This window comes from Poromitra crassiceps (genome assembly GCF_964638095.1).
Source record: "Poromitra crassiceps genome assembly, chromosome: 9".
NCBI classification, from domain to species: domain Eukaryota; kingdom Metazoa; phylum Chordata; class Actinopteri; order Beryciformes; family Melamphaidae; genus Poromitra; species Poromitra crassiceps.
In genome coordinates this window covers 23272771-23300723 of record NC_139630.1, presented here as the reverse complement: position 1 = coordinate 23300723, position 27953 = coordinate 23272771, and the positions used below count along the sequence as shown (strand labels likewise).

General features: G+C 43.6%; 2 protein-coding genes across 2 annotated transcripts in view; both read right to left on the bottom strand.

The window, feature by feature from the left end:
* The window catches only part of LOC310782079 (serine/threonine-protein kinase PAK 6-like), a 217573-nt gene that overhangs the window by 81369 nt on the left and 108251 nt on the right, over positions 1-27953 (bottom strand). The window lies entirely within an intron of this gene.
* LOC310782030 (protein phosphatase 1 regulatory subunit 14B-like) lies at positions 277-11038 on the bottom strand. Its single transcript, XM_083642681.1, has 5 exons — positions 10984-11038; positions 9401-9611; positions 3831-3911; positions 2686-2718; positions 277-1282 (listed from the first exon to the last, which is right to left on the bottom strand). Exons 2-5 carry the CDS (start codon positions 9575-9577, stop codon positions 1214-1216), a joined length of 360 nt encoding a protein of 119 aa, XP_083498807.1. The 5' UTR covers positions 9578-9611; positions 10984-11038; the 3' UTR covers positions 277-1213.

The window sequence follows — 27953 nt, the reverse complement described above, 5'->3', positions numbered from 1 at the left end:
CTAGCTTGTCGTCCTCCACGTGCTGGCCAGGTCAGGAGCGCTGGGCAGCTGCAGTGAAGCACAGACACAGGGACCATTTTCACTCACAGACGAACTTCTGTTTTGTATTTCAGTGATTGCAGTCAAAAGTAAATGTTAGTCAAACACACAGTGTGTTAGAAGGGGATTGGTTCTCAGTGTTCAGGAGACTATTACCAACCACTACGGTAGCCTAAAACGGTCAGGCTGTAGGCTATGAAAAAATAAGTCCCACAGTCTAGCTCGATGCATCAAATTTTATTTGAATGTATGTATATTTGTCTGTGTGGTTTAGACACAACAACAGAACATCACCACTGGTAAAGTAAAATGTAGGCTATTCTGATAAAGGTTACTTCTCATTCATACATTTAATATGTCCTATAGGGCCAGTGGTTCCCAACCTTTTTTGTCTTATGTACCCCTTGAGCTGTTTTTCCATGACAATAGTACCCCTCACTCATGCGTGTTGATGATTACATACAAGTAAATCTATACAAAATATGTTTCACTGAACTGCCGGTGTTTGGGCTTTTTAGTTGTTGTTTTTTGGCATTATCAGTAGCAGAACAGTGTAGCAGTTGACACTTGCCAGCAGAACTAGTTGCGGCACACACATCACATTTTAACAATGGGCTTATGAAATTTTTTGGAATAATTTAATTTGGAATATATATATATTTATTTATCATTTTGGAGGTAAATTGTATTCACCAATCATTCCAAGTACCCCCTGCTGCTCAAGTACCCCTAGGGGTACACGTACCCCTGGTTGGGAATCACTGCTATAGGCTACGTAATTGTCTGTTGTGTTTAATTCCTAATTCGCTCTATTCTTATTTATTTTTGATTTTTCCTCGCTTTATCTTGCTGCCAGAAGTATGGTGGCCAGTTTAGGACATCCTGTGCTGCCTGTTACTCTGAGCTGTCCTAAAATGGCCAACAGTTTCATTTCTTCAAGAGTACAAAAGCAGAAGAGTCCAGTTGTTCAGCAGTGGAAGATGCAAACACCAGTCTGTCCAGTAGAGTCTGAGGACCCCGTTTAAGGTCTCATGTGGCCCATGTTTGGGTCCAGAGCCGGACGTTGGGAGCCGGCTTCACTTCCTCTTCCTCAGCTGGTGTGACATCACTTCTTCAGCTGGTGTGACATCACTTCCTCAGCTGGTGTGACATCACTTCCTCAGCTGGTGTGACATCACTTCCTCAGCTGGGCCGGCATTTTGCGAAGCCCCTTGATCCGACAGAGCAAAGCGCTGACAAAGTCCTGCAGAGAACACAACACGCAGACTCCAAGCCGTTATACTCATATATTCATGTGTAGCCTATCCACCTTATTTTTGAAAGCCCCGCTGTCAAATAATTATGAGTGCAAGATCCGGTTTTGAAAGTGACTGATTGTTGCAGCTGGCACATTTCCTCGTTAAAACTCTGGCGCTGAAAGAAAAAAAAAGTTGCTTGTCACAATAAATACACTCGTTTGACGACTTATTTGAGGGAATGTAATAATTGTATCTATCACATCCGTTATTTCTGTTGCTCTTTGAACAACTCTGGATATTTATCGACGAGATTTTTTGCAAAGCTGGACGTGCTACGGGGGGTTTAGGGTTAAAATCGCTAAACCGGAAGTCAAATTGTGGGAGATTGTTGCTCACTTCATGGAGATCTACCGGCTACAGTATGTTGTGTATGTCAGCAACGTAACAGGGGGGGGGGGGGGGGGCTTGGAGGATTACACCGGAAGAAGCACCCATATTTCACGTAAGGCATCATGGCATCTAGAAATAAGGTGGATATCATTTTATTTTATTTTATGCTACAACACCCAGTTTCCCCACAGGCATCAGATCATCCCCATGCACAGGCATCAGATCATCGCCACAGGCATCAGATCATCGCCACAGGCATCAGATCATCCCCACAGGCATCAGATCATCCCCACACAACATTCACTGGTAATTACTTTGCACCTTGTCTTATATTGTATGTCCTATGGAGCCTCCGGACCTAAGAATTCCAACTTATCTTGAATCTTGAATTTTCATTGGCTTACGCTGATATTTTACCCTATAAACTTGAAGGAGAACTTCACGGAAAAACAATGCTGATTTATTTTGCATATCTCACGCATCCGAAAACTAAACAGTTTGGCAGGCATTCATTTAGTTTGACATTATTGAGATTTGATTTGAGGTGAGTGTGGACAAGGGATGTCATTCATGCACAAAATGACTGGTCCGCAACTTAACTCATAAACTCTCAATAACTGCACAACTGTTTTTAGATAGCCTGTGTGAGATCATCTGCAAAATGAATCAGCATTGTTTTTCCGATGTTCATCATAGTCCTGCCATATCTGCATTTCGAACATTCATGACCAAATGCTATGGCTATAGCTAACAAGCTGGCATTCTAAACACTTCAATCAGATGGATCAGTGATGAAATGGTCAGTTCAGTCAGAAACAGACAGAAGTTAACTGTTCAATTCTGCTGAGACGACAGGAACACAGTCAGCTGTTCACAGAGGTGACCACCTCCAAGATGGCCGCTTTGATATTTAGGGGCCATGTTGGCAATAAGTGTTCACACTCCCTTGGGTTTTGTCTGCTATATGAATAAGATCAATCAATTAATCAATCAATCATATTCATGACATGTCCCTTACCTCTGTTGGTTTGTCACACTCTTGAAGCAGCATCTGGAATAAAATTTAAACTGTTATCTCCCTGAATGCAGTTCAACTAGTAATTTCAGTGTTGCGTAGCGCAAATACATTGATACTATATCGATATCATATGAGACTATATTATGTTCTTATAGATGTATGTTGGATACGATAATATGGTGATATGGCATACATTTTGTTTTTTTCTGGGCATTAAAGTAAAGTGATGTAATTCTCTGAACTTCCCAGACTGTTCTAGCTGTTTGGCAATGTGGGCTCTGTTCTCTGTTTGTTCTCTGTTCTGTTTCAATTTTTGTGCCGACCACAGCTATGCCATTTTACGTGCGATCGGGTTGAAACTTTCAGGGAGTGTAAAGAGCAACCGTGCGGGTGACCTGACGTAGCCAGATTTTTTTATTAGGGCAGATTAATTGCCATCACTTATGATGTCATCAGTGATGTCATCAGTGATGATGTCATCAGTCTGAGGCTATATAAGTGATGGGAGTATAAGTAGGGAGGAACCAAACGGAGACGATGGCTTCCGCCCATCGGCTGTGCAGGTGACCTGACAGAGCCGGATTTTTTAATTAGGTGATTGCCCTAATTACGATGTCATAGAGCAGGCGAGGCCGCGTCGCGCAGTGGTCATCGACGGTGATGTATGCAGCAGGGCGAGGGAGCAAGTGAGCCCGCACAGCGGTCAAGCTGCATGGCGGGTGAGGCCACGCAGCGGCCGACCTGCGTATGCAAGCTGCAGGGCCAGCTTGGTGAGCTGCAGGGTGGCTGAGCCCGCGCAGCGGGCTGGCCTAGGAATCGAGCCTGCGTAGCACGAAATATGCCTAGTTTATCAAAATCTCATTGTGTCAATATTTTGTGAAAGCACAAATAGTCATCCCAACAATATTGTTTCAATATCGATAGAGAAATCTTTACTGATATTTGATTTTGTCCATATCGCCCCGCCCTATCTTGTTTTAAAAAAAAGTACTTGTGACGTCTCACATGTGGCTTCTTTGACTTACAACCGGACATTAAGCCAACTTCGTAGAAAATACAGCGATACAGTATGGCGCCATTCAGCCTAAAACAATGATTTTTGGTCCATATCGCCCAGCCTAGTGTGGGGTGTAAAATATCCTCACGTGCAGTTTGGATCTCTGCTCTGAGTCGGACAGATCCAGCAGTCCATCGATGTCAATATCCAGCTCGGGGAGGTCCTCCTCCTGTAGGGGGCAGCAGAAACATCAGGACCAACAGAGGAGCTGGGCTGAAGAGCATTTGTTTTTGATTTCTTCCCCCCATTTTCTCTTCATTTGAACTTGGCCAATTCCCCCTGCTATCCCGGAGGTTGCTCCACACCCTCTGTTGATTTGGGACAATTGTAGAATAGCACCAGTGGCCAATCCCCCCGGCTTTCCTCTGATGACACGGAAGTGAAGTGAAAAGCTGTAGTTCCTCGAATAGCCACTTGGGGGGCGGGGGCAGTAGGCATTCCCCCTATGTTAAAATGACTTACAGGATTCAACATCTTTCCAGTTAGGGGCGAAACACAGTTTTGGTCTATATAGCTAATGTCACCTTTTCATAACAACTGTAGGGGGGTCATTTTTTTATATAACTCGCCCGTTTGGGGTAAAATAGATGATAGAAAAGGGGGTGATTGACAGATCGCCTGTCCAGTGATCACGCAGCTTGCCGATCACGGACCAATAGCAGGCGGAGCTGCAGCTCTGGGAAATCCCCATATCAGGTGAGGTGCGCAAGGACTCAAGCCCATTCCCTCCCACTCTGCTGACGAAAAATCAAGATGGCAACGGCCAACGAATCAACTCCAAATGGGACACCAAAATCAATGGGATAGCTCTGTCCATATTTTTAGGCAATCTGCCGCTGCACCACTACCTGGGAGTCCCAGAAGACCAGATTTGATCCCTACAGACACAGACAGAGCCTGTCCTTCACTGTCTGCATGTATCACATTTTGTTGTAAGTCACTGTGGATGAGAAAATCAACTGAATGCCTAACATGTAATAGTGTAATTATGTGTGATACAATGTATGAATGTGTTGTGTTGTGTTGTGTTGTGTTTTGATTCTTATTTTATAGTCACTCATGCAATAAAATGTAACTTTTCTAATTAATATCAGATGAGCCTGAATGCTGACTGCCGTGATCACTATACTGAGATTGTGAATAAAGAAAAAAATCGTTAATTACTTCCTGAAAAATAAATTGTGTGCGCATGTGTGTGTATGTGTGGGTGTGTGGGTGTGTGTGTGTGTGTGTGTGTGTGTGTGTGTGTGTGTGTGTGTGTGTGTGTGTGTGTGTGTGTGTGTGTGTGTGTGAGAAGTGTTTCCTATGCAAGCTGCTTATACATTATTAATATTTTAGGCCTTAACTCTGAGCTCATTGTGTTAAATGCCAGTTTACCACAAGCAGAGACCATTTTACGGTTTAACCCTGTGAGAGACCCGGACCATGTGCTGCATTCAATTAGAACTCAGAGGTTAGAAATTCCCGCTTCCTACTAGGAAAAATCTAATGAAATGGCGTGTCAACTCAGTCACTCAGAGTTCCTAGTCGGAAATGGCTATGATTTCTCCGTCACTGTTCCGGATTCATCATTTGACGTCATTTCAACATGGCCAAACGGGGCATGGCAAAACGAGGGGAGGGGGTTGTTTTAATTTTTTGGTCTTCCTCCAAATGAAATGTTATATGGTCACTCGTGGTAGGTGGCTGGTTGGCTTGGTTCCAGCCTCAAAACTCATTATATACAGATTTTTCAATATCTCTATGGAGAAAATGAATGGGTAATTCTCTTCCGGGGCTGGAGACGTCATGTGATTGTTGAGCCCTATAGACCAAATCAGCGGGATGTTTACATTTACTTCCGGGTACCCCTGAGGTCCACACATTATAATGGCGGTGGACGGCACAAACTGACGTGTTGAAGACAAAAACAGACAAAGAAGACAAAAATGGTTCGTCCGTGTTGTGTTGTTGTTTAATATCATTCATAACAACACTTTCACTAACGTTAGTGGAGACCAGGCTAGCTAATTTACCTGTTGGACCAGACTAGAGTAGACTTGAAGCTAAATTAAATTGACGTGGCGTCAGTAGCTCTGTCTGTACCAGGCTCTTTCTCGCCGAGAAGAGCCTGGTGACGCGAGGTTACTCTGTCTGTAACGTTAACGACTCTGCAAAAAAACAGCGAGTTTGACAGACAAACAAACGTTATTAGCTAGCTAACACTACATAAAACAAACACAGAAGAAAGGCTAGATACGTCGGACAAGCATGTTTACCAACCGTTTAACCATTTAAATTGAAAGTAGTCGGCCGAAAAAAAAAAACGAGAGGGTTTGACAGCATTTATTTGACAACACGCACATTTAAACCTGCCGCCTTCCCCAAGTGGTACCCGGAAGTAAATTTGTTTACATGGTGACGTCACGGTGATTTGGTCTATTGACTTCACTATACAATTTTACTTCTCTTTGCAGCCATAGACTGTAATGGGTGAGTTATATAAAAGAGTGAAATTATCCGTGAGTCGTTGCCGGTATGTTGGCTCATTGGTCAACACTTGGCAATCTATTGCTTGCAGATTTCTGACAGTGTTTTTGCACCCAAAACAAATCCAATCGCAGAAAAGAAATCCAAGATTAGAAGTTTCAAGAGCGCACAGAAGCAGTTTGACTGTGACCACAGAGTTTGAGCGAATGTAAGCGCGAGCAGGGGCTATTTATTTGAGTGTGAGTGCAGCAAATCTGTCCAAGCATAATAGTTTTGAGTGTGAACATACAGTTTGAGGACAAGCAGATCTAAAATCTAAGCACACACGGGGGCTATTTGAGTCCGAGGGCACGCAGTTACTTGCAAAATCTGAACGTGAAATCAATAAATCATGGTCTCAAATTGCTAGGGATATAATTCCATATAATCAGCAGAACGTGATGGCGCAGAGAGACTGACAGGCAGGCTCAGCGTGAGAAGGGATTTCATGTTCCGGAAAGATTGTTTGTCCTTTCTCCATTACTAATCCAACCAGCCGCTGAGCTCCGTGCTCACTTTAAAGCAGATTATTATTTACTGACCTCAGTCCAACTGACAGATTAACGTTAGCTCTTTGGCTCCTGCTTTTCCCTGGCAGAGAGCAGCCTGCACTCTGTCTGCATTGACCATTTGCACCTGTAGACAAGCTTTAAAATCCGAAAAAGAAAAAAAGAAAAAAAGTTTAGTATAGCTACTAAAAGATTTTAGACTCCCTTTTTCACAACAGACATTTTGTGTCTAAAAGGCAGGAAATAAACACAGGTTCAAGCAAAGCATTAATGAGGGTTTTCAACTTCCAATCCATGCATTGTCAATTCAATTCAATTCAATTCATGGAATATGCATATACTTTTGCACACATGATAATTTGTTCATATAAATTATTAAATTGCGAGCAGAAAAGTGGGCACAAATGAACCAAAACAAGGGGACAATGTGTATTTTTACGCCGTGGGCTGAGGCATCTATAAGAGGGTCTTGTCCATCTATGTCCCCAAGAAAGAAAGAATGAAAGAAAGTAGCCAGGTCGTCGACGATGTTACACCGATGACACCCGAACAATTGTGATGTCATCGGTGATTATGTCATCAGTGATGATGCCATCAGTGATGTTACCCAAGCCACTGTTATGTCATCAGTGATGTCATCAATGCTGATGTGATCAGTGATGTCACTCGAGCAATTGTGATGTCATTGGTGATGATGTCATCGGCGATGATGTGATCAGTGATGTCACTCGAGCAATTGCGATGTCATCGGTGATGATGTCATCGGTGATGATGTCATCGGACCCTAGTGAAAGCCATGACGTTATTATTTCCAATACAGGGCTGTCCAAACTTTTTTGAATGTGGTCCAGATTAGATCATGTGAAAATACTGTGGCGCAGCTCGAAGGATTTTGTTTACCATCTGAAAACATCAGTTCTGCCTGTGTTGTTCCTACTTGGTGCTTGTCTACAAACTGTATGATAGTGCTCTCATCGTTAGAACGGAAAAAATGCAAATTGAACTTGCTTGATTAACGAATACTATGGGGAGGGCCACATATAGTTTATTTTGAGAGACAAGCCGAGGGCCACTTCAAATCGGTCCGCGGGCCGCAATTGGCCCCCGCGCCGGACTTTGGACATGACAATTAATTTCAAATCTACATTCTATTCTCCCATGTCTACTCGCTGGCTCTGTGGAACACTGAATGCCACCCATGAGTTTTTGTCTTTTCCAGTTTTGTGACCAGTGACTTCATCTCAGCTCGTGATGAGAAGCTGGGTCCTGATTCACTCGGCTCGCTCTGAATATCAGACAAACACCCACCGGAGGCAAGAAGTTCAGAGCAACAAACAATCATCTTTTGTGGGAAATGAGAATCAGCCATTTATGTGAGGAATCCCAGTGTTCCCAGTCACACGCTCCTGCTGGGCTGCCGTACAGAGACACCTCCTCTGGTCATGGGTGGATGTGAAAACCTGCACACTGTTCGCTGATACACAACAACCCAGTCCCCAGAATTAAATGTGGCATTTTACATGACATGACAACTGTGTATGGAGGGTGGATTTAAATATAACTCACCTGTTACAATTTTATTAAGACTTAACATTACACATAATTAAGGGCGTGGCGGCTTTGAGTGACAGGTGGCTAGCCAATGGCTCTGGCCACTAGCTGTCTGCTATAGGCGTCAGCTCCTCCCCAGCTACACACTCGTCCAAATATGGTCACTTCTGGCTCCAAGAAAAACCAAGATGGCGACGGTCAAAATGCCAAAGTCGCGGCTTCAAAACGGGAGTCCACAAACAAAGTGGTATACAGTCTACAGGTATGATCTTTAACAGTGAAGACAACGTGAGCATTGTGGGTATTGTAGTCTGGAGCATTGTTGTGCCCAGTGCCAGAAATTTCAACTCGAGTGAACGGGCGACGGGGGCCAAACTTTGTATGTAATCTGAAACTCTGACACACTCACTTCTTTAAATAAAATAAATATTACTTAATAAAATTATTATTATTATTATTATTACTATTATTATTATTATTATTATTATTATTATTATTATTATTATTATTATTATTATTAATCTTCGCATGGCAAGATGAAAATCGCCCTGGTGTGAACGCACAGTAACAGTGGTTTGGAGGTAGTGTACTTTTAGTCGACTCCGACTCGACTCGAGTCCGAGTCCTGGACACAATTTCAGGACTTGTTAATTGATAAAGATTTTTCTTTTTGGTAATAAATAGGCCCTAATAATAATAATAATAATTTGGCCTAAGATATATACTGCTACTGTATTAATGGGCAGGCATGGGTATTGAGTACTGCGTTGGCTTGCCTAACTGAGTACTAATCCACCGACATATGGATTGACGCTCATGTTCAGTAACTTGACTCGGACGTGGATAATGGGGGCTCAACTCAACTTAGTAACTTTATTGTTGGTTTTAGTACAATTTCTGAAATTGCATTTTTGCAAGCTGGATGCAATGGTAATGTCGTTTCTGCTGTGCCTTGTGTATAGCTTGAATGACAATAAAGTTGAACTTGAACTCAACCTCAGCTCAGACTCTCCTTTGGTGACTCGGACTTGGACTTGAACACTGCGGGGACTTGAGACTCCGCTTATATAATGACTTGAGGTGGTCTCACCTCCTGGCAGCCGTACAGGAGGTGCAGCTGCTCCTCCACCCACTCCTCCAGGTTCAGCCTCCTCTGCAGGTCTTTGCGGTTGTATCGGAGGGTCACTTTGCCCAGGCGCTGCCGCGGAGGCTCCCCCCCCCCACCACCGGCCTGGAAGAGCACCCGAGGGTGCTGCTGGGAGGCCATGTCACGCCACGTCAGTCTGTCAGACCGCCGCTTCCTGTTCAGACAAACAAACATGACATCAACTGCTGAATATCTTTTCTGTTAGTGTTGTTAGTCTCGTTTGCCAGACTATCTCCATAGGAGATAGGAGGAGAGAGTCTGGCTCCTCAGGAGAGAGTCTGGCTCCTCTTACTCTCACTCCGGTCTAGCGGTGCCATGGCACGAGTCCGATACCTCACGAGTCCGACACCTCACGAGTCTGAAAAAAGAGGCTAACTTCCCCCAGACCCTAACCCAAAACCTAACCTCTCCCACCCCCACGCCTAAACCTAACCTCCCCCAGACCCTAACCCAAAACCTAACCTCTCCCACCCCCACGCCTAAACCTAACCTCCCCCAGACCCTAACCCAAAACCATGAGGTGTCGGACTCGTGAGGTATCGGACTCGTGAGGTATCGGACTAGGGGGCAGTCCCCGGTCTAGCTGGGGAAAATGTTTCACAGCGGCGGAGGCAGTTGAGAGCGACACCACGCAAGGAGTGGAAAGGGATTTCCCTTCGCTACGACTGAAATGGGCGGTACCAAAGGCAGAGTGAATCAGACTAGTGTTTTGTAAACCATTAGAAATGTTCACATGATTCATATGAATTCAAGTGATTAGCCTAGCCCACACGTAGGCCTACCTCAGTGTTTTTCCTGTCCACACCAACGGTGTCTTAGAAGATCTCTCTGTCCACACGAGAACTTCCAGCCCCCCCCCCCCCCCCCCCCATCCACGGCTGGTCACACAAAGAGTAGAAAATAGTTCAACTTGAGTGGATCAGAATCAGATCCGCGCTCACTCCTCCAAGGACCAAGTCAGGGCTGCTTTGGTTGCCTGGCAACAAATTGAGCACTCCACCTCGTTTCTGCCTTTTTTTTTCCCCAAAAGTGAAGTGGATCACAGATTTCAAGCAGAGGGGTAAAGTAAAAGAGAATACAGCACAATAGAATCAAACAAATACAATGCTCAATACAATCAAACAAATACAATGCTCAATACAAATAAGACAGCAATGGCCATGATGCACAAATTAAGGTTATGATGTCAGCGTTTTCAAAAGAAGCTCTGTTTCACCTGTCCACACCAATACAGGGAAACCCAGTTTTGGAAAACTTCCACCTTTTGGCAGTTTGCCAAAAGCTGTTTTCAGTTTCCTAAAACGGTGTTTGCATGTGGATGGAAGGCCAAAACGCATAGAAACAGCTGTTTTCAAAAATACCTGTCTGTGTGTGTGTGTGTGTGTGTGTGTGTGTGTGTGTGTGTGTGTGTGTGTGTGTGTGTGTGTGTGTGTGCGTGCGTGTGTGTGTGTGTGTGTGGACAAGGCCAGAAAGCGCGCTCTCTCTCTCTCTCTCTCTCTCTCTCTCTCTCTCTCTCTTTCTCTTACCTCAGACTTTGCAGGTTTCTTCTTCTGGGGTAATCAGAAGGCTCTGTCTGTCTGGCTCGATGGAAAGCAGTTTTCTTCCCCCTCTCTCTCTTTCTCTCCCTCTCTCTCTCTTCTCCCTTATTCAGCCCGGTTGTCTCTCGACCCAGTATGCAAACTAACTGAGCCAGCCTCTCCTGCCTGTTCACACTGCACTCCTCCTCCTCTCTCCTGAACTCGCTCGTGTTTTCACCTCTCTCTCTCTCTCTCTCTCTCTCTCTCTCTCTCTCTCTCATTTACTCTGTTTAGCTCGTCATAGTGTGTGTGTGTGTGTGTGTGTGTGTGTGTGTGTGTGTGTGTGTGTGTGTGTGTGTGTGTGTGTGTGTGCAGGGCCGTAGCCAGGGATTTCGGGCCCCATGAAAGGATATCACATCGGGCCCACGGATCCCGCCATCCGAAGGGCGGCGGCGGAAAACTTTGGCCATTTGAAGCCCAATTTAGAGGAATATCTCATTTTAAATCAGAGAGTTCCCCAAACTTTTGAGTAGCCAGTCAGATTGAAAAAGTAGCCGGATCATGTTCGCAGCGTTTGTTCCAGTGGTCCTTTTCCCAATTAATAAACAAACCTCAAATATGTATCGATGAGTGTGACAATCTCCCTGCAGGGCTTGACATTTGCTTTTTTGGCCACCTGCCAATATGGCTGCTAGAAGTTACCAGCCAATTAGAATTTCCACTAGCCAAAATGTTTTTCTTGAAATAAACCAGAATATGAGTGCGTTAATTTAAGCATAAGTATCAGTAAGTGGCCCGGGATTCTCAAAGCCTGTGTTGAGGGTCACATGAACAAAAATGCACTCTTGAAGCTAAATTAATCCAAAACCAACAAGTTAATTATTTACATGTTTTACTTCAATGTAGAACAGTCATTTCTTACACATGAGATTACTTTTAGCCTTTTAGTCATAAAGATTATTGAAAGATATTCCATATTCAAAAAAAATTTTTGGGGGGGGCCCTGTCAGTCAAGGGCCCTTGGAATCGTCCACACTTTCCCCCGCCTGGGTACGGCCCTGTGTGTGTGTGTGTGTGTGTGTGTGTGTGTGTGTGTGTGTGTGTGTGTGTGTGTGTGTGTGTGTGCATGTGTGTGTGTGTGTGTGTGTGTGTGTGTGTGTGTGTGTGTGTGTGTGTGTTTCAGCTCTTTATTAAATCAATCCAGATTAATGGATAATGACAATATCATTGGTCCCAGCCTTAGTTACAAACACACAGTTATTTCCTGACTAAAATAGGGCTTACAGAAACACACACACACACACATACACACACACACACACACACACACACACACACACACACACACACAGCGCTAGTGGGGCCTCACATGAAAGAAAGTCCCGCCTGGGCCGCTGTTCAAGATTCAAGATTCACTTTAATAGCAACAGTAAGTAATAACTAGAAGGTCTACATTTCCTAACGAAAATGTAATTGTGCTTGCTGTCCTCGCCATGCACCGCCTGGCTTGAAAGGTCCCTGCCCATGCAATTAGGGGAACTAATGCTGCCTTCCAGACACCTGGGACGTGGGTGTTTCCCAGTGGAAAAGTCCCAGTCCCCACCTTCAACACAATGTTTCTCCTATAGGCTCAGAGTACATCCGTCCACACCTGTACCAAGTTTGGTTAGCATCGGACGATCTTTGTGAAATAGGCCCCACCCACCGAACTTTGGAAGTCGATGATATCGCAACGGTGCGTTTTTTTTCAAAAACCACGAAACAGTGTTGTGCAGGACACTCGTCACATGATGTGTGCTTTGGTTTGGTGAAGATTGGACAGAATTTCAAGGAGGAAGCGCAAAAAAACTGTTTTGGACAAAATTCAAAATGGCGGAAAATCTAGTCAGACGGAAATGGGCGTGGCCTAGATGAGTAGATGCGGAAGGACCCAAGGAATCCAGGGAAAAAAAAGTTTGATGATAGACCCTACGGTCAAAAGTTATGAACCAAAACATAAAGAGGGCTGTTATAGCGCCACCATCTTGTCAATAGGTGCAATTTTTTCGTGGATAGTAATGGCTCAATTCCACCACATTTTACAGCCCTGCACAGCCCGTCACCACTCGGCTCTACTTGCTTCAACCCGATGGACGTTCTGCTTCGACCGCCGTTCATCTGCCCCCGCCCACACCTGGTCGTCATAGCGACCTCATATCTGCCCTCTGCCCATGTTCCGAAGTAGGCTATAACATATAAGCTACAATTAAATCCATACACAGAACTTTTAAACTGTTTATGAAATACTGGTGCCTCTAAATGACCTACAGTGTGTGTGTGTGTGTGTGTGTGTGTGTGTGTGTGTGTGTGTGTGTGTCTGTGTGTTGTGTTTACCATTAGGCACAAAATGGCTTCTGTGAAAAAGGCCCATTGCAGTGAAACTACAACCTTTCACCCAGCCCAGAACCACCTGTCTCCCAAAGTGTTTAAGTAGAAAAGAAAATAGTTCCATGTACATTTTGTACTCAGGAGTTTCCTGGAAGAAAAGCCACTCATACTCTTCCATTATTACCAGTGTTGGGAGTAACTAGTTACTAAGTAACTAGTTACTGTAACTTAACTACTTTTTTCAGTAACTAGTAATCTAACTAATTACTTTTTCAAATTCAGTAACTCAGTTACAGTTACTAAAATAGTAACTGGGCTAGTTACTAGTTACTTTAGGACATGAAAATAACGGACAACTTCAGAGGATTACCCAGTTTCTGATCCTCAGACCTAGTCCGGGGAGAGAGCTGCAGCCAGAGCCCCAGAGGCTAATGACCTTGATAGGCTATAAGCCTCCCCAATAAGCGAAGGTTCAATGCCACACTGGGGCACAGCAACACTAACATAATGTGTGCATTAATAACAATCGAAGCGGACTTTTAAAAGTAACGCAAAAGTTACTTTCCCTAGTAACTAATTACTTTGAAGTAACTGGTAACTTTAAAGTAATTAAATTACCTTTTGAGAGAAGTAACTAGTAACTGTAACTAATTACCAATTTTCAGTAACTTTCCCAACACTGATTATTACTGTACTTTTCTTTATTAAGTGCATAATTTTATACACAACAGGACAACATGGATTCAGTCAACAATATAGAGTAGACATTGGGACAGCATATATCTCAGTGGTTTGGTAACGTTTGTATGTGGAGTTTGTTTCCTCCAGAGGAGAACGCGTCAGACTCACCTTCATCCTGCTCATACATGTTTCAGCTCAGCTCCACACTCTCAACTCAACTGTGAAAAACTAAAACAAAGATCACTTAATACGACTGAGCTAGCTACGTTGACTGACAACAACCAGCGCCGTCCAGCTAGCTCTGCGTCCAGCCAGCGTCAAGAAAAAGATACACTTCCGGGTCAGGTCAGCTCCTGACACCGGAAATAGCAGTTGTTTTTTCTTCCTTAGCTTGACACTCGGACGTCGGGATGACACCGGAAATAGCAGTTGATTTTTCTTCCTTGGCTTGACACTCAGGTATTTAAACTCAGCTCACTCGCAAACTGAACAGTGTGGTCTCAAGTGAGCAAGCGAGAGGACACGAAAGACAAGAAGAGTGTGAGAGAAAAGACAAGACGAGAAGAAAAGAAAGACAAGAAGAAAGACAAGAAGAGTGTGAGGTCTTTAAAGGTAGGCTAAATCCCAGACGTGTTATTTTCTTCCACCGTCGAGCCGTTTGGCCGCCTTCAGTGAACAAGCGAAAGGACACGAAAGACAAGAAGAGTCAATCACGACGGACCCCGACGAACGGAGCTTACAGGTAGGCTAAATCCCAGACGTGTTATTTTCTTCCACCGTCGAGCCGTTTGGCCGCCTAACGTATTTTCAGTTTGAATGTTATAACACTTAAATTGAAAACTTTTCCAACTGTGACCCTAACCGTTTTTTTTACCGTTTTTTTTTTTTTACTTTTCGACGGGAAAAATGGTCGCTGGGTCAAGTGAGTCAATTGCATGTTGTGTCAGTTAAGGTATAACGTTAACGGTAGCTTTGCCACGATAACGCACCGTTCTCAAAGAGTTTGCCGCCAAGCTCAATTTAAAAAAAAAGTCAACTTAATTTATAACGGTTCAACACCTGCTATTCTGTTACACAGTGTGGAGGGCGGCCACAAACAGTGCGAATCTAGCCTATAGACCAAATCACCGTGACGTCACCATGTAAACAAATTTACTTCCGGGTACCACTTGGGGAAGGCGGCAGGTTTAAATGTGCGTGTTGTCAAATAAATGCTGTCAAACCCTCGTTGTTTTCGGCCGACTACTTTCAATTTAAATGGTTAAACGGTTGGTAAACATGCTTGTCCGACGTATCTAGCCTTTCTTCTGTGTTTGTTTTATGTAGTGTTAGCTAGCTAATAACGTTTGTTTGACTGTCAAACTCGCTGTTTTTTTACATTACAGACAGAGTAACCTCGCGTCACCAGGCTCTTCTCGGCGAGAAAGAGCCTGGTACAGACAGAGCTACTGACGCCACGTCAATTTAATTTAGCTTCAAGTCTACTCTAGTCTGGTCCAACAGGTAAATTAGCTAGTCTGGTCTCCACTAACGTTAGTGAAAGTGTTGTTATGAATGATATTAAACAACAACACAACACGGACGAACCATTTTTGTCTTCTTTGTCTGTTTTTGTCTTCAACACGTCAGTTTGTGCCGTCCACCGCCATTATAATGTGTGGACCTCAGGGGTACCCGGAAGTAAATGTAAACATCCCGCTGATTTGGTCTATACAAGTTGTGATCTTATTGAAATAAAGTACTGTTTCATCGATCATGTAGGCTATAATTCGAATTTACTAAAACGAATCGTAAAAGGCCACTTGTGCTTATGCCGTGCGTGCTTGTTTTGGATGGAGTAGCCTAACGTTTCTCTATACGAGCGTAGCCCTTCTCAGGACGCTGGTATTCATCATTTTTGGCTGCTTTTTTGACAGCTTGTGATCTCTGTGCCTGCTGCTGTCAGTGTGTCACTGCACATTGTAGCTACATTCAGAGAATGTGGGCTCTGTGTACAACTCAAAGGTGTCTCTCCTGTTGTTGACGGATTGGCTGCGGCTCCCATATCCACCCTGCTGTTGTATTTCTCTCATCTCCTACTGCCAGAATTATGTGAGGATGTGTAGTCTGAAGGGAGATGGGGGTATTATGTTATTATAGATATGCTGAGACTGTGGCTCCCCTAACAAACAGTTGACATTTGACCCATTTGTTCCTAATTAATCAAGCACAGGTATGGGAACTATTATAATTTGCTATAATTTGCAATAATACAGTCCACAGCAACTGAGATAGGCTACTAAGAAGGACTACCCGTAAAACCGCCGCGTTACACACATTAAACTGGGACAGAGAGATGACTAACATTACCCACAGGTAAACATTACCCACAGTAAAAACCTCAGACTTTTCTTCCTCTCCTTTTCCGCACGACATACAGGGGCAGGAGGGAATGATGCACGCAACATTTGACATGAATGAAATGAGGGTTCAAACGTAACTCGCCCAGCTGGCGAGACACCCCCCAACCCCCCCCCCCCCCCCCCCTCCTATTTTTTTGTAGTGAATCACGGTAAAGAGAGATATCGCACGCACATACACACACACCCTTTGCCCTCAGTTGGCTGCCTGTTTAATGTTAGATGACTGAAGTCAGACAGAAAATAGATCCTTGCTGTGCAGTGTTCTAGCTAACTCTTCCTTTGCTGTTTATAGGTACAACATGCCACTACACGGGCGGTTGGTGAAGCTGAACAGGAGCAGAGGAGATACTGAAGACCATCACCTGCTGTCTTCATGGGAGCCTGTAGCCCTATGGATGACATGGGCAAATCCTGAATGGCAGGCGGCCATCGCAGCATTTGAAGCAGCAGAGGCCTTAATTAAAACGTGAGTTTTATAGTCTGGATGTCACCATTGTGATTTTATTTTATTTGGGTTTCTCAGGGATGTAAACTAGTCACCGTTAGGTGACAGTCACCTTTTTTCATCCCACAATAGGGCACTTAAGTGAATGATTTTGTGTCTGCCCTTGTCTTTCGATCAGATGTGATGAATAAGTAAGATGAACAAGTCTTCTAAGTTTGTTTGTTGTACTGACAACTTGCTTCTCTGTGATCTCATAGGAAACCTGTTCGTATTCATCCTTGTGAATTTCCCTGGGAGCATTGCAGATTTGAACTCAACGCAAACGAAGAGGTAACTACATATTGAACACTCACTGACATTAACCTGCCACAGCAATACATGTTTAAAGGATCATACCGGGCGTGTTCATCTTTCCTGGTTCTGTCTGCACACTTAAATGGATAGTTGTGATTTTTTTGATGTGCCACTGTTCCACAGTTCTCCTTTCTAGATGAACAATGCTGCCGTTTGTTAAATATTCACTCATTCAGCACAGAAATGTGTCAATTGCTTTTGTTGTTCTCGTCAATGGACGAGTTTTATAGAGAAATAGTGAAATAACTGTTGCGATGGTGCAGTGTGCCGTGCCGCGCAAAGCGGCACGGCACAACCCCTCCCCCACACCGCTCTCTTTTTTCACCATACATGAGTTTGCATCCCTACACCAGTATTCCCCTCTCTTAAGCTACATGAAGACAGCATGTTGTGTGTTTGTATTTTCATGTATTTTCATTGTTGTTTTCCCCCCAGCTCATTCTGATCAATATGAGCACAAAGCATCCAACCCGTCTCAACGGAGAGGAGTTGGCGTTGGAGCAGCCTGAACGTTTGAAACACGGAGATGTGATCGCTACCATTCGACGTTCTTACAGGTTGGTTTTGCAAGCTTTTTGGTGGGGTTGCTCAATGGGTACAAACGGACGTTTCAGAATTACTGTCACTATTGGCATCAATTCTCTACACCCTATTGATACACAATCTATTAAAATGTGATCTATATCTCTGTAGCTGGAGAACTTATCTGGGAAAAGCAAAATGTGAATGAATGCGTTGTGTAAACACACAGCATGCATTAAAGCAGCCACAGGCAGCCAGGTGTAACTGGTATCCGTGTGTTTGCGTTTGTGTGAAAGAACCGCCCCCACAGGGCAGAAACATCATGACTTTGAAGTAATGATAACCGTGATGAAATTCCTTACGATAACTGTATGCTTTGAAAAACATGGTCAATACTCTCCATCATCAAACAAAGATGGCAACCGTCTCTGAGATGCATTCACAGTAGCTGCAAGCATGATTTCTGTTGCCTCCCATCCATGAAAGAGTTGCCTCTGCCTTAAATGCATGCTGTACAGTATCGTGCTACGCCTGCCATGTTTGGTTTTGTTGACAATTCCACTGCTCCTCCACCCCTTTGCCTGCTTTGCACAGTGCACACACAATGAGATCTGATCACAATGTGAACAGCATCCAGACATTTACACATGCAAATACCAGGTGTAAATGCAAAGCAAGTGATTGGATAATATGCGTTATCATTATAGCGTATCCAGATACAGAACACATTTGACCACTAAATGTGACTGAGAACCATTAACATTTTGTTGTTCATTGTTTTCAGGTTTGAAGAGCTTCCGGCAGCACCCACGCCAAAGAAGATGTCTTCACCTGGGAAGAGTACGACTCCAACTAAGACGCCACAGAAATCTTCCGTCAGCGTGCCTCAGACGCAGAGAGGACTTCCTGCAGCCCCCCAGAGGCTCACATTGAGTGAGGCGGTTGACCAAATTTCTGCTGAAAAGCCCAAGACTCCCACCAGGAGGAGCAAGAGCGCCACCCCCATCAAACCTGCTCTTACTAAGGGACAAGAACAAGCCAAGGAGACTGAGGTCCAGCCAGATGCTTCCAAAACAGAGCCCCTACTCAGGACGTCACCACTTCATGAGCTGGAAAAAGGTGAACGGCGCGCATTGTAATATGTTATAGTGAGTTAACGAAATAGTCTGTGCAATACATCTATCCTAGCATGTTTGTTCAAAAGGCTTTTGCGGTGTCCAGTAGCTCTTTTTCAACCTAGCATTTGAAATGCTATTGCTTTTATACTGTATGTATGTTATGTCTTATTTAGTCTTAAAGGAACACTCTGCCCATTTTCAACCAGCTTTGTATCATTAGAACATCAGTAGTATATCTGTAAACTGTTTTGAAGTCTGTCATTTAATTTGACAGTTATTGAGTGTTAAAGTGTGGACCAGTGACATCACTGGTCCACACTAACTCAAATTAATAACTCATTAACTCAAATCAACTCTCAATAACTGTAAAACTAGATGAACGATGAATAGTTTGACAGTTATTGAGTTGATTTGGGCGGAGTGTTCCTTTTAAATGGCTTTGCAGTGTATTGATGTACCATGTTTTCAATTACATTTTCAGAAAGCTGTGAGACGGCCAAAAGACGTAAGAGTGGAGAACCTGGGGCGTGTCCACAACTGAAGAAGCAGCGGGTTTCATTTGAAAGTCACCTCAGCGAACTGAAGAAGAAGCAGATTTCATTTGGAGCCCTGAGCCCAGAGCTGTTTGACAAACGTCAAGATGGTGTCGCTTTCCTGGTGCCTGGAGTGGCTGTTACCGCTGCTAAAGTCGCTGCAGAGCTCTTGAGCAGGAGAAGTGGCGTTTCACGGCCATCTATGAAAGGTATGCTGGGCTCCAAACTACATTTTCCCCACTACCATCCTCAAGCCTTCCTGAAATATTATTAGTGTCTTTTCAACATGCATGGGAACAATATCATCAAAAAGGTTTTTGTGGATAATACATGCTCAAAATTGGTCAACTTAGTCATTTTGTTGGTCATTAAAATGCTCAGACATGCTTAATATTTAACTTTTAAAATCTATAAGGGATCTGAGTGGAACTGTTTGCTACACCAGACTTTTAATCAACTTGATTGGCCTATTTAATAGAAATGCATCATTTGCACTTTGCAGTAAATATGAAGTCATGTGTGTATTCATTTGAACAAACTGCAGTGTTGGTATTCTTAATGCATAGTAATTGAATGTATTTGTGTGCACTGGCCTTTTAAGACTTGAGTTGTAAAGGGAGGTAGAGAAGAGTGCTTTGCATACTTTTCTTCTCATATATTCTTTCTATTTTAATAGAACCAGAAGTTTGCTGTGAGGAGGAAGATGGACCATCAGTTAATATGGAGAATGTCCCCCAAGCTGACATGGCAAACGGTACGTTGTCTTCTAGTGTTCTTTCATTTATGTTTAAATTACACTAAACAGGCGTCCGGGTAATGTAGCGGTAGATTCCCTGCCTAACAACATGAGGGTCGGAGGTTCGAGCCCCCGTGTTACCTCCGGTCGGCCGTCCATACAGGCACAATTGGCCGTGTCTGCGGGTGGGAAGCCAGATTAGGTGTACGTGTCATGGTCGCTGCACTAGTGCCTCCTCTGGTCGGTCGGGGCGGAAGGGAACTGGTGGGAATAGCGTGCTCCCCGCTGTCGGGTGATAAGAAGCGGCTGGCAACTGCGCATGTGTTGGAGGAAGCATGGTGCTAGTCTACGGCTCTCCCCAGATTGGCAGAGGGTGGAAATTGGCCAAGTACAATTTGGGAGAAAATAGGGGAAGTGGGCGGGGTAAATACACTGAAGAAGATTCCAGCTGCCTGTGTTTTCCAAGCCTATTTTTTACTTTTGGAAATGAAAGTTTGTTTAGTGACATAGCTGTGAAAAAATAGTATAAGTTTTGCTCATATTAGATATACTTGGACACTGTTTGAAAGAGAAATAATGCACAATGTCATAGTTTGAATTAAGATATTCAATTTTATTTCTGAAAAAATATGACACTTGCGGAAACAACATTAACAAAGACTAATGCATATTATCAAAAGATTATCTGATCCCTGACTCAATTATTTGACTAATCAATTATAACAGTTAATGTTCAAATAATACAAATGTGAAGAGAAGTTGACCTTTCCACTATCTTTATTCCAGAAGCCGAGGCTGATGAAGTTGTCACTGAAGTCATGGTCAGTAATCCCACTGAAGTGGACACAGCTCTCATTGCTCCTGACGCTCAGAAGAAATCCACTATTTGCAACCAGCAGCTGCGACTTGACAAGCGGAGGTACTGGCAAATAACTGAATTACTGCCGACTGGACTCAGGATGGGACGGGTCAGCTTAACCCGCTGCAACTTTCCCTTGCGGTCCCAAGCCCCAGCCAGGGCTAAGAGAGGAAGAAATGTCCAGAACGTTGCTGTTGATGAAGCTGCAATGCTGCCAGAGGTTGCCATGACGGCCGAAAAGGTGCCGGAGGTAGAAGATACGCTCAGTGCTGTGGAAACTAAGCAGGAGTCCCAAGCCCCAGTCAGGGCTAAGACGGGAAGAAGGGTTCGCCGAGGTGTTCGCCGAGGTGTATCTCCTCCCCCTCAGGAGCCCGCTGAGCCGAAAGCAAAAAAATCAGTTACCTGGAAAGACAATTTTGGTGTGGTGTGGGTGTGGTTTTACAACCCAAAGGCTGTGAGCGAGCAAACCCCTCCAGGAAATGTCAATCGTGATGCAAATGAGTCTGAAGCAGCCCTGGAGGAAGCCATCTTGAAGCCCAAGAGCGGAAGAAAGACACAAGACAGACAGTCCCGAATCCCAGTCAGGGCTACGAAGGGAAGACATGCAAAACAGCAGAAAGAGGTGGAGGGTGATGGTGAAATTCCCTCCGTTGAGACTGTGTCCCAGGAGAAATCACATGAGACTGTGTCCCAGGAGAAATCACATGAGACTGTGTCCCAGGAGAAATCACATGAGACTGTGTCCCAGGAGAAATCACATGAGACTGTGTCCCAGGAGAAATCACATGAGACTGTGTCCCAGGAGAAATCACATGAGACTGTGTCCCAGGAGAAATCACATGAGACTGTGTCCCAGGAGACATCACATGAGACTGTGTCCCAGGAGAAATCACATGAGACTGTGTCCCAGGAGAAATCAAGGAGAACGAGAAAGGCCAGAGAAGACCCTGTTGAGCAGACAGGAAAGGCAGCCACAAAGCCCAGGTCACTAGAGCCTGCTGCCAAGAAGGGAGGAAAGGCAGCCACAAAGCCCAGGAAAACCGTCACCTGGAAGGACACGTTGACCTCGGTGTGGTACTTTAACCCAAAGAGCGTGTCCATTTTGTAAATTGTTAGTTTTGTTTTGTTGTTCTTGTTCTTGTTGTTATTATTAAAGTTTTGTATAATGAATGAGAGATTCTGAATACTCATTTTTGTCAAATCCAGTCTGCCCAAATGCCTTGGTATGAATAGGGTTGGTTATCAAAACCTTTTACAACCGGTACTACCGGTGCCAAATTGCAACGCAGATCTAGATGCCTCATTCAGGTACCATGCCCGAGCTGCTGCCGAGTGAAAGATCCGCCCTCCTGAAACGGCGCTGCACGCACCTTCACTAACATTCTAGGGCATAACACATACAATTGTTTGAAATCCTCTTTACAGTCTCTTAAAAAAAGAAAAGAAAAAGGTTTATATCCACTTTATTTATTTTTAAAGTACCGTTTCAGGCACAGTTTAGGTACCGGTACCGTTTTAGAAGTATCCTTTTAGCACCGGTATCGAAAAATGTGAAATTATACCCATCCCTAGGTATGAAGTCATGATTAAATTGCATTTGTTGCTAGTTTATTAGCCAGTAATATTGTGAGAACCTTTTGTAATTACTGGTTGACACCATTTAAATATATACAGTGAGTGGTTGACACAAGGTGACATTTCATTACCAGAGGGGTTTTCGGGAAGCTCAAGTTTAGCAGAGAACTAAAATATTGCTTAAAGGTAAATCTGTATTTGACCAGATTTGATGTTGGTCACACTTTTTGTGCACCTGCTGTTTTAAAAAAAATGAATGGAACATTTGGATGAACAATTCTCTGTTCCATCATCTAATCAATCTAATGTAAAGAGTCACCAGCAGAATAATGCTGCCTTCAAGTACTCCTAGTCAACTCTCATCAATCTAATCTAAAGAGGCATACCAACAGTAAACTCGTTGAAGTATAACACATTTTTGCTTAGTGTTGCAGGCTGGAATTTATATGCACATTGTAAATACTATAATACAAATAAGAAATTAATCACATGACACAAGAGTAAAAGTAATTGTTTTATTTCATTATGATGCACTATTTAGTTTTATTGAACTCTTGGTGATCTGAAGGGAAAGTGACAGTACCACTTTAAGAGACAGGCAATGTGATTTCATGTTCTCGCGAGACAGCAGAGTTGTGTTGCTCTGGATAACCATGGACGTATTAAAAGAGCTGGATAACCCTTTCGTACGTAACGTCAACTGTGTCAAATACGCTTTAAATGGAAATTTTTACAAGATATTTCCATATTCTTGGTTGCAGGCCTAAAGCAGTTGAGTTGCAGTCAGGAGGACCCTATAGGGACGTGCACAGATAGACCCCAGGTGGTGCTCACTCACCTGTCCTTTTGCCCTTTGAATGATAAGTGCCCTTTTTGCAAGACAACATGACTGCTTCAGAGGCTGCAGTGGTCTCGTTTTTAAAGCTAGAGTGAAGACACTGAGTTAGCAACCATATGCTGCTTGTCAGGAAGGAGGCTAAATAACGCTCCAAAGTTAGGCTACATTTTGGCAAGAGAAAAACTGGCATGGTCATTTTCAAAGGGGCCCCTTGATCTCTTACCTTAAAGGAACACTCCGCCCATTTTCAACCAGCTTTGTATCATTAGAACATCAGTAGTATATCAGAAAACTGTAAACTGTTTTGAAGTCTGTCATATAATTTGACAGTTATTGAGTGTTAAAGTGTGGACCAGTGACATCACTGGTCCACACTAACTCAAATGAATAACTCATTAACTCGAATCAACTCTCAATAACTGTCAAACATTCTGTCATTCATCTATTTTGACAGTTATTGAGAGTTGATTTGAGTTAATGAGTTATTAATTTGAGTTAGTGTGGACCAGTGATGTCACTGGTCCACACTTTAACACTCAATAACTGTCAAATTAAATGACAGACTTCAAAACAGTTGACAGTTTTCTGATATACTACTGATGTTCTAATGATACAAAGCTGGTTGAAAATGGGCAGAGTGTTCCTTTAAGATATCCGAGTGAGAATGGTTCTATGGGTACCAATGAGTCTCCCCTTTACAGAAATGCCCACTTTCTGCGAATTCCACATGCACAGTAGCCTATACATGTGTTGTTTTCACCTTCCATTTGAATAGTTAAGCATACTTGGGTCCATAAAAAGTCGAATTACATAATTTGGGTATGACTGGAAAGCTGAGACGTGTGGTTTCAATGAGCCCAATTGTATTAATGTGTGATGTTAGTCCCCATAGTAGCAATTTCATTGTAGTGAGACCATTTTTCAAAACTTGACCTCAGTGTATTGCCATAGTATTTTTTTTTTTTTTTTACATGTAAATTGGAAGGAGGCGAGCACTTCCAGTGTGGTCACCCAGGATCACAACACTTTATTTATTTTTTATGAATAATTATGAGAAGGTGCCCTGTTTCTCACCTGAGCACCAGCCCCCCAAAATGTCTGCACGCCACTGAGGCCCCCCGAGTCGCCCGACTCAAGTAACAGAACCACCAGAGATGACAGACTTGGAGGACGTGGAGGAGGTGACACGGAGCAGTGACAGTGATGGAGAACAGGTCCAGACACGCAGCCTTACACCAGATAGGGGTCATTTTGATGAAAAGGGTTCAGGTTATATAGACCAGTGGTTCTCAAATGGGGGTCCGTGGACCCCCAGGGGTCCTTGAGGGTGTTCCAGGGGGTCCCCAGCCAAAAGGGCGGTAATTTATTTGCGCTATAATTCCATTCACAAGTAACACAATGACTATTTTGGTCATGGGTTTTATACACTTTCTGTAATAAAACATCTAAAAGCATCAATCTTATTATCATATGGGGGACCGTGGGACAAAATCCTATCAAATGGGAGTCCGTGGTCTAATTTTTGTCAGTTTAGCGGTCCTTCATGTGAACAAAATTGAGAACCACCGATATAGACTATGCGGCCTTGCAAACCTAGTGGTCGGCAATTACTATACATTCTGAAGCATGTATTGTAACAAGTGAAACAAATACATTTTTGTAATCTCTTGACCAGGGTGGGAGTTACACGCAGGCAATGGCCTCCGTTGCCCCTCCCTCTGGCCGTGGTGCCCTGAGATCCTTCAGGCCACCTTGGCAGTGCCCTGCTACCAGCCTGCTGCTCAAAGAGATCAACACTGACCTCTCTGCTCTGGACACTGAGGGCGTCTACGAAGCACAGCTACTATAGACCTTTCATAATGCTGTCCTTGATGCTATACATACATGTGTGTGAATCAGATGTAGACTGACACACTTACTCAAGTTGCATTATACTAAAGAAAGTGCATGCTAATTGATATTTCCATATGAGATGTTGATGTGATTTCCTGGTCTTCTGTCCTCCAGGTGGCGCTGCTGTTTGGTGCAGCTGGACTGTATGTGTATGGTCAATAAACACGCTGCGAGGGAGGCAGACACCTTATAGTCTAGCAGTTGGTTTCCTTCTCTGAACTCCTCACAGGGGGAGGGGCTCTGGAGGTGAAGCACCTGGGGTTTTTCATCTTATCATCAAATAAAGATGTTTAAAAAACTATTGCTGGTTACATTTTCAGTGCTGTACCTTTTCTCTGGGTAAGAAGCTTGAAATTAACGATATGATACATTATATATGTGCTATGAACGTGAACACAACACCGTTTATATTATTGCATGTTTTTGTAGATTGTGTACATTGTGTAGATTGCAATTATTATGCTTATTATTATTATTACTATGCTAAGGTAGGTGACCATAATTCATTTCAATGTCCGTTCTCAAGAGCTATTCAGTTGGTTCATGAAATCGCTGGGCTGCGTGCCCTCCAGTGTTGCTCCTGGCCAATCCCGGCGCCACAGGGCGTGGGTATTGCTTATCCTATGTGGGGTTAGAAATCACGCGTGGACAACTGCCACCTCACCAGCATCCAGAAGGGTCTCCTCAAATTCAGCCCGTCTCTGAAGAAGATGAAGGAACCTTTTGAACTCACGAACAGCACGTTCAAAGCAAACATCATTTGTGAATAGTGATTTCTCTAATGTCATGGAAATGCTTCCGAAGCAGCTCAGATGTGTGTCCTCTCTTTGAAAACGAATATTTGCTAAAGATAATTAAATGCTTTGAAGCCGCTCATCACGTTCTTAATGTTTCCGCTCAAACTTTGATTTTAAGGAAAATTAGGCCTTTGGACCCCGCGGTGTGAAATATTGTACAATGTTTTACTTAAAGGAGAATTTCGTTTTTTTTTAACCTGGAGCCCTCTCCTCACATTAATTATTATCTGATGACTCACCCAGTGTTCTCCGCAGCATTTTTGTCCATCTTAGGCGTTGTTTTGAGATCAATAGTGTGCAAGCCAGTCCTAGAATGGAGCTCTGTGGGGGCCACGTGGCAGCGTGCTTTTCATCCATGTAAATAGACAGTTTTATTCTCGTTTTCGACCCATATCGTCGTAATCTGATCCCTTAAAGAACCAGACTGCTATTCTCCCCCGCGCTCTCCCGGGGGAGAGCCCTCCATTCTCCATTCCCCCTCTATTCTTCCCGTAAATACAGCTGAAAAGAGCCCAGGGAGAATAGCAGTCTGATGGTTCTTTAGGGATCAGTTTATGACGATATGCGTCGAAAACGGGAATAAAACTGTCTATTTACATGGATGAAAAGCACGCTGCCACGTGGCCCCCACGGAGCTCCGTTCTAGGACTGGCTTGCACGCTATTGATCTCAAAACAACACCTAAGATGGACAAAAACGCTGCGGAGAACACTGGGTGAGTCATCAGATAATAATTAATGTGAGAGAGCTCCAGGTTAAAAAAAAAACGAAATTCTCCTTCAAGCCAGAGCCTGTTGTAGACAACATGTTTTGCCTGTTTATGTGCCTTTACAGCTCAACCTAGCTGGTCCCCCGTGTTGACTCCAGTAACTCCTGTGACCTGCCAGAGTTCTGTACTGGTGCCACACAGACAAACGGACCTGGTAGATTCCAAAACCAAGGGTAGAAATGCAACATTTTTGGGACTGTTTTCATTAACTTTGGGACAGTTAAAATTGTATCTTGGGGTGATTCCATGGCTGTGGGGAAAAAAGTGAGTCTGGAGCCCTCGTTCAGTTGTATTTATAATGAAGCATAAACCCTGTGGGGTCATTTAATGTTGTGCTTTTGTGAGTTGTTCCTGTGTTGTAGTAGCAGTCATACACACATAGCAAGGCTGACGAGCACCTGAAGTATCCTCTATTATGTAAACTGCCTCACACACAATTAGCAATATGTTTCCTGTGAAATAACTGCACACACCACACACACACAATTTGAAATGTGTTTTGTGTGAAATAACTGCAATATCCGACTCAGCCTTGTTTACATTGAATGGCAAATAACTGCAATATCTGATAATAAATCTGTATGATTTGTTTACAATCCTGTGGCTTCTTTATACATACTATATACATACTATGACCCAGTCTAGGGGTTCTAGGTCACAACATAAACCAGACAACAAGCATAAAAAGTAAGTGTGATTTATTGATCACACAACACATGAACCAACAAGGGACCTGGACTCCCTACACTCCAAACTAACATTGTCATGCTGAGCTGAACACTAGGCAGAAGCCCTAGTAGTAATGAGTAGCAGCCAAAGATAAGGCTGGAAGAAAGCAGCTAATACAGATGGTTGAGTCCAGCACCAAAATACACATCAGAGTTAACAAAACTAAACCAATTCTAAACATTGTTAACAAAACAGAGGTTCTGGAGCAGTGAAAGGAACAGCGCAGCACAGATCAGTTACTGCCTGCCTCTGATCTGCCATCTTCAGACTGGAGCATATAAAGGGTCTGTGTCAATCAGCTGCCAATCTGCAACGGCCCCATCACAGCAGTTCTCAATCACCAATCTTCTCCCCAAACCGA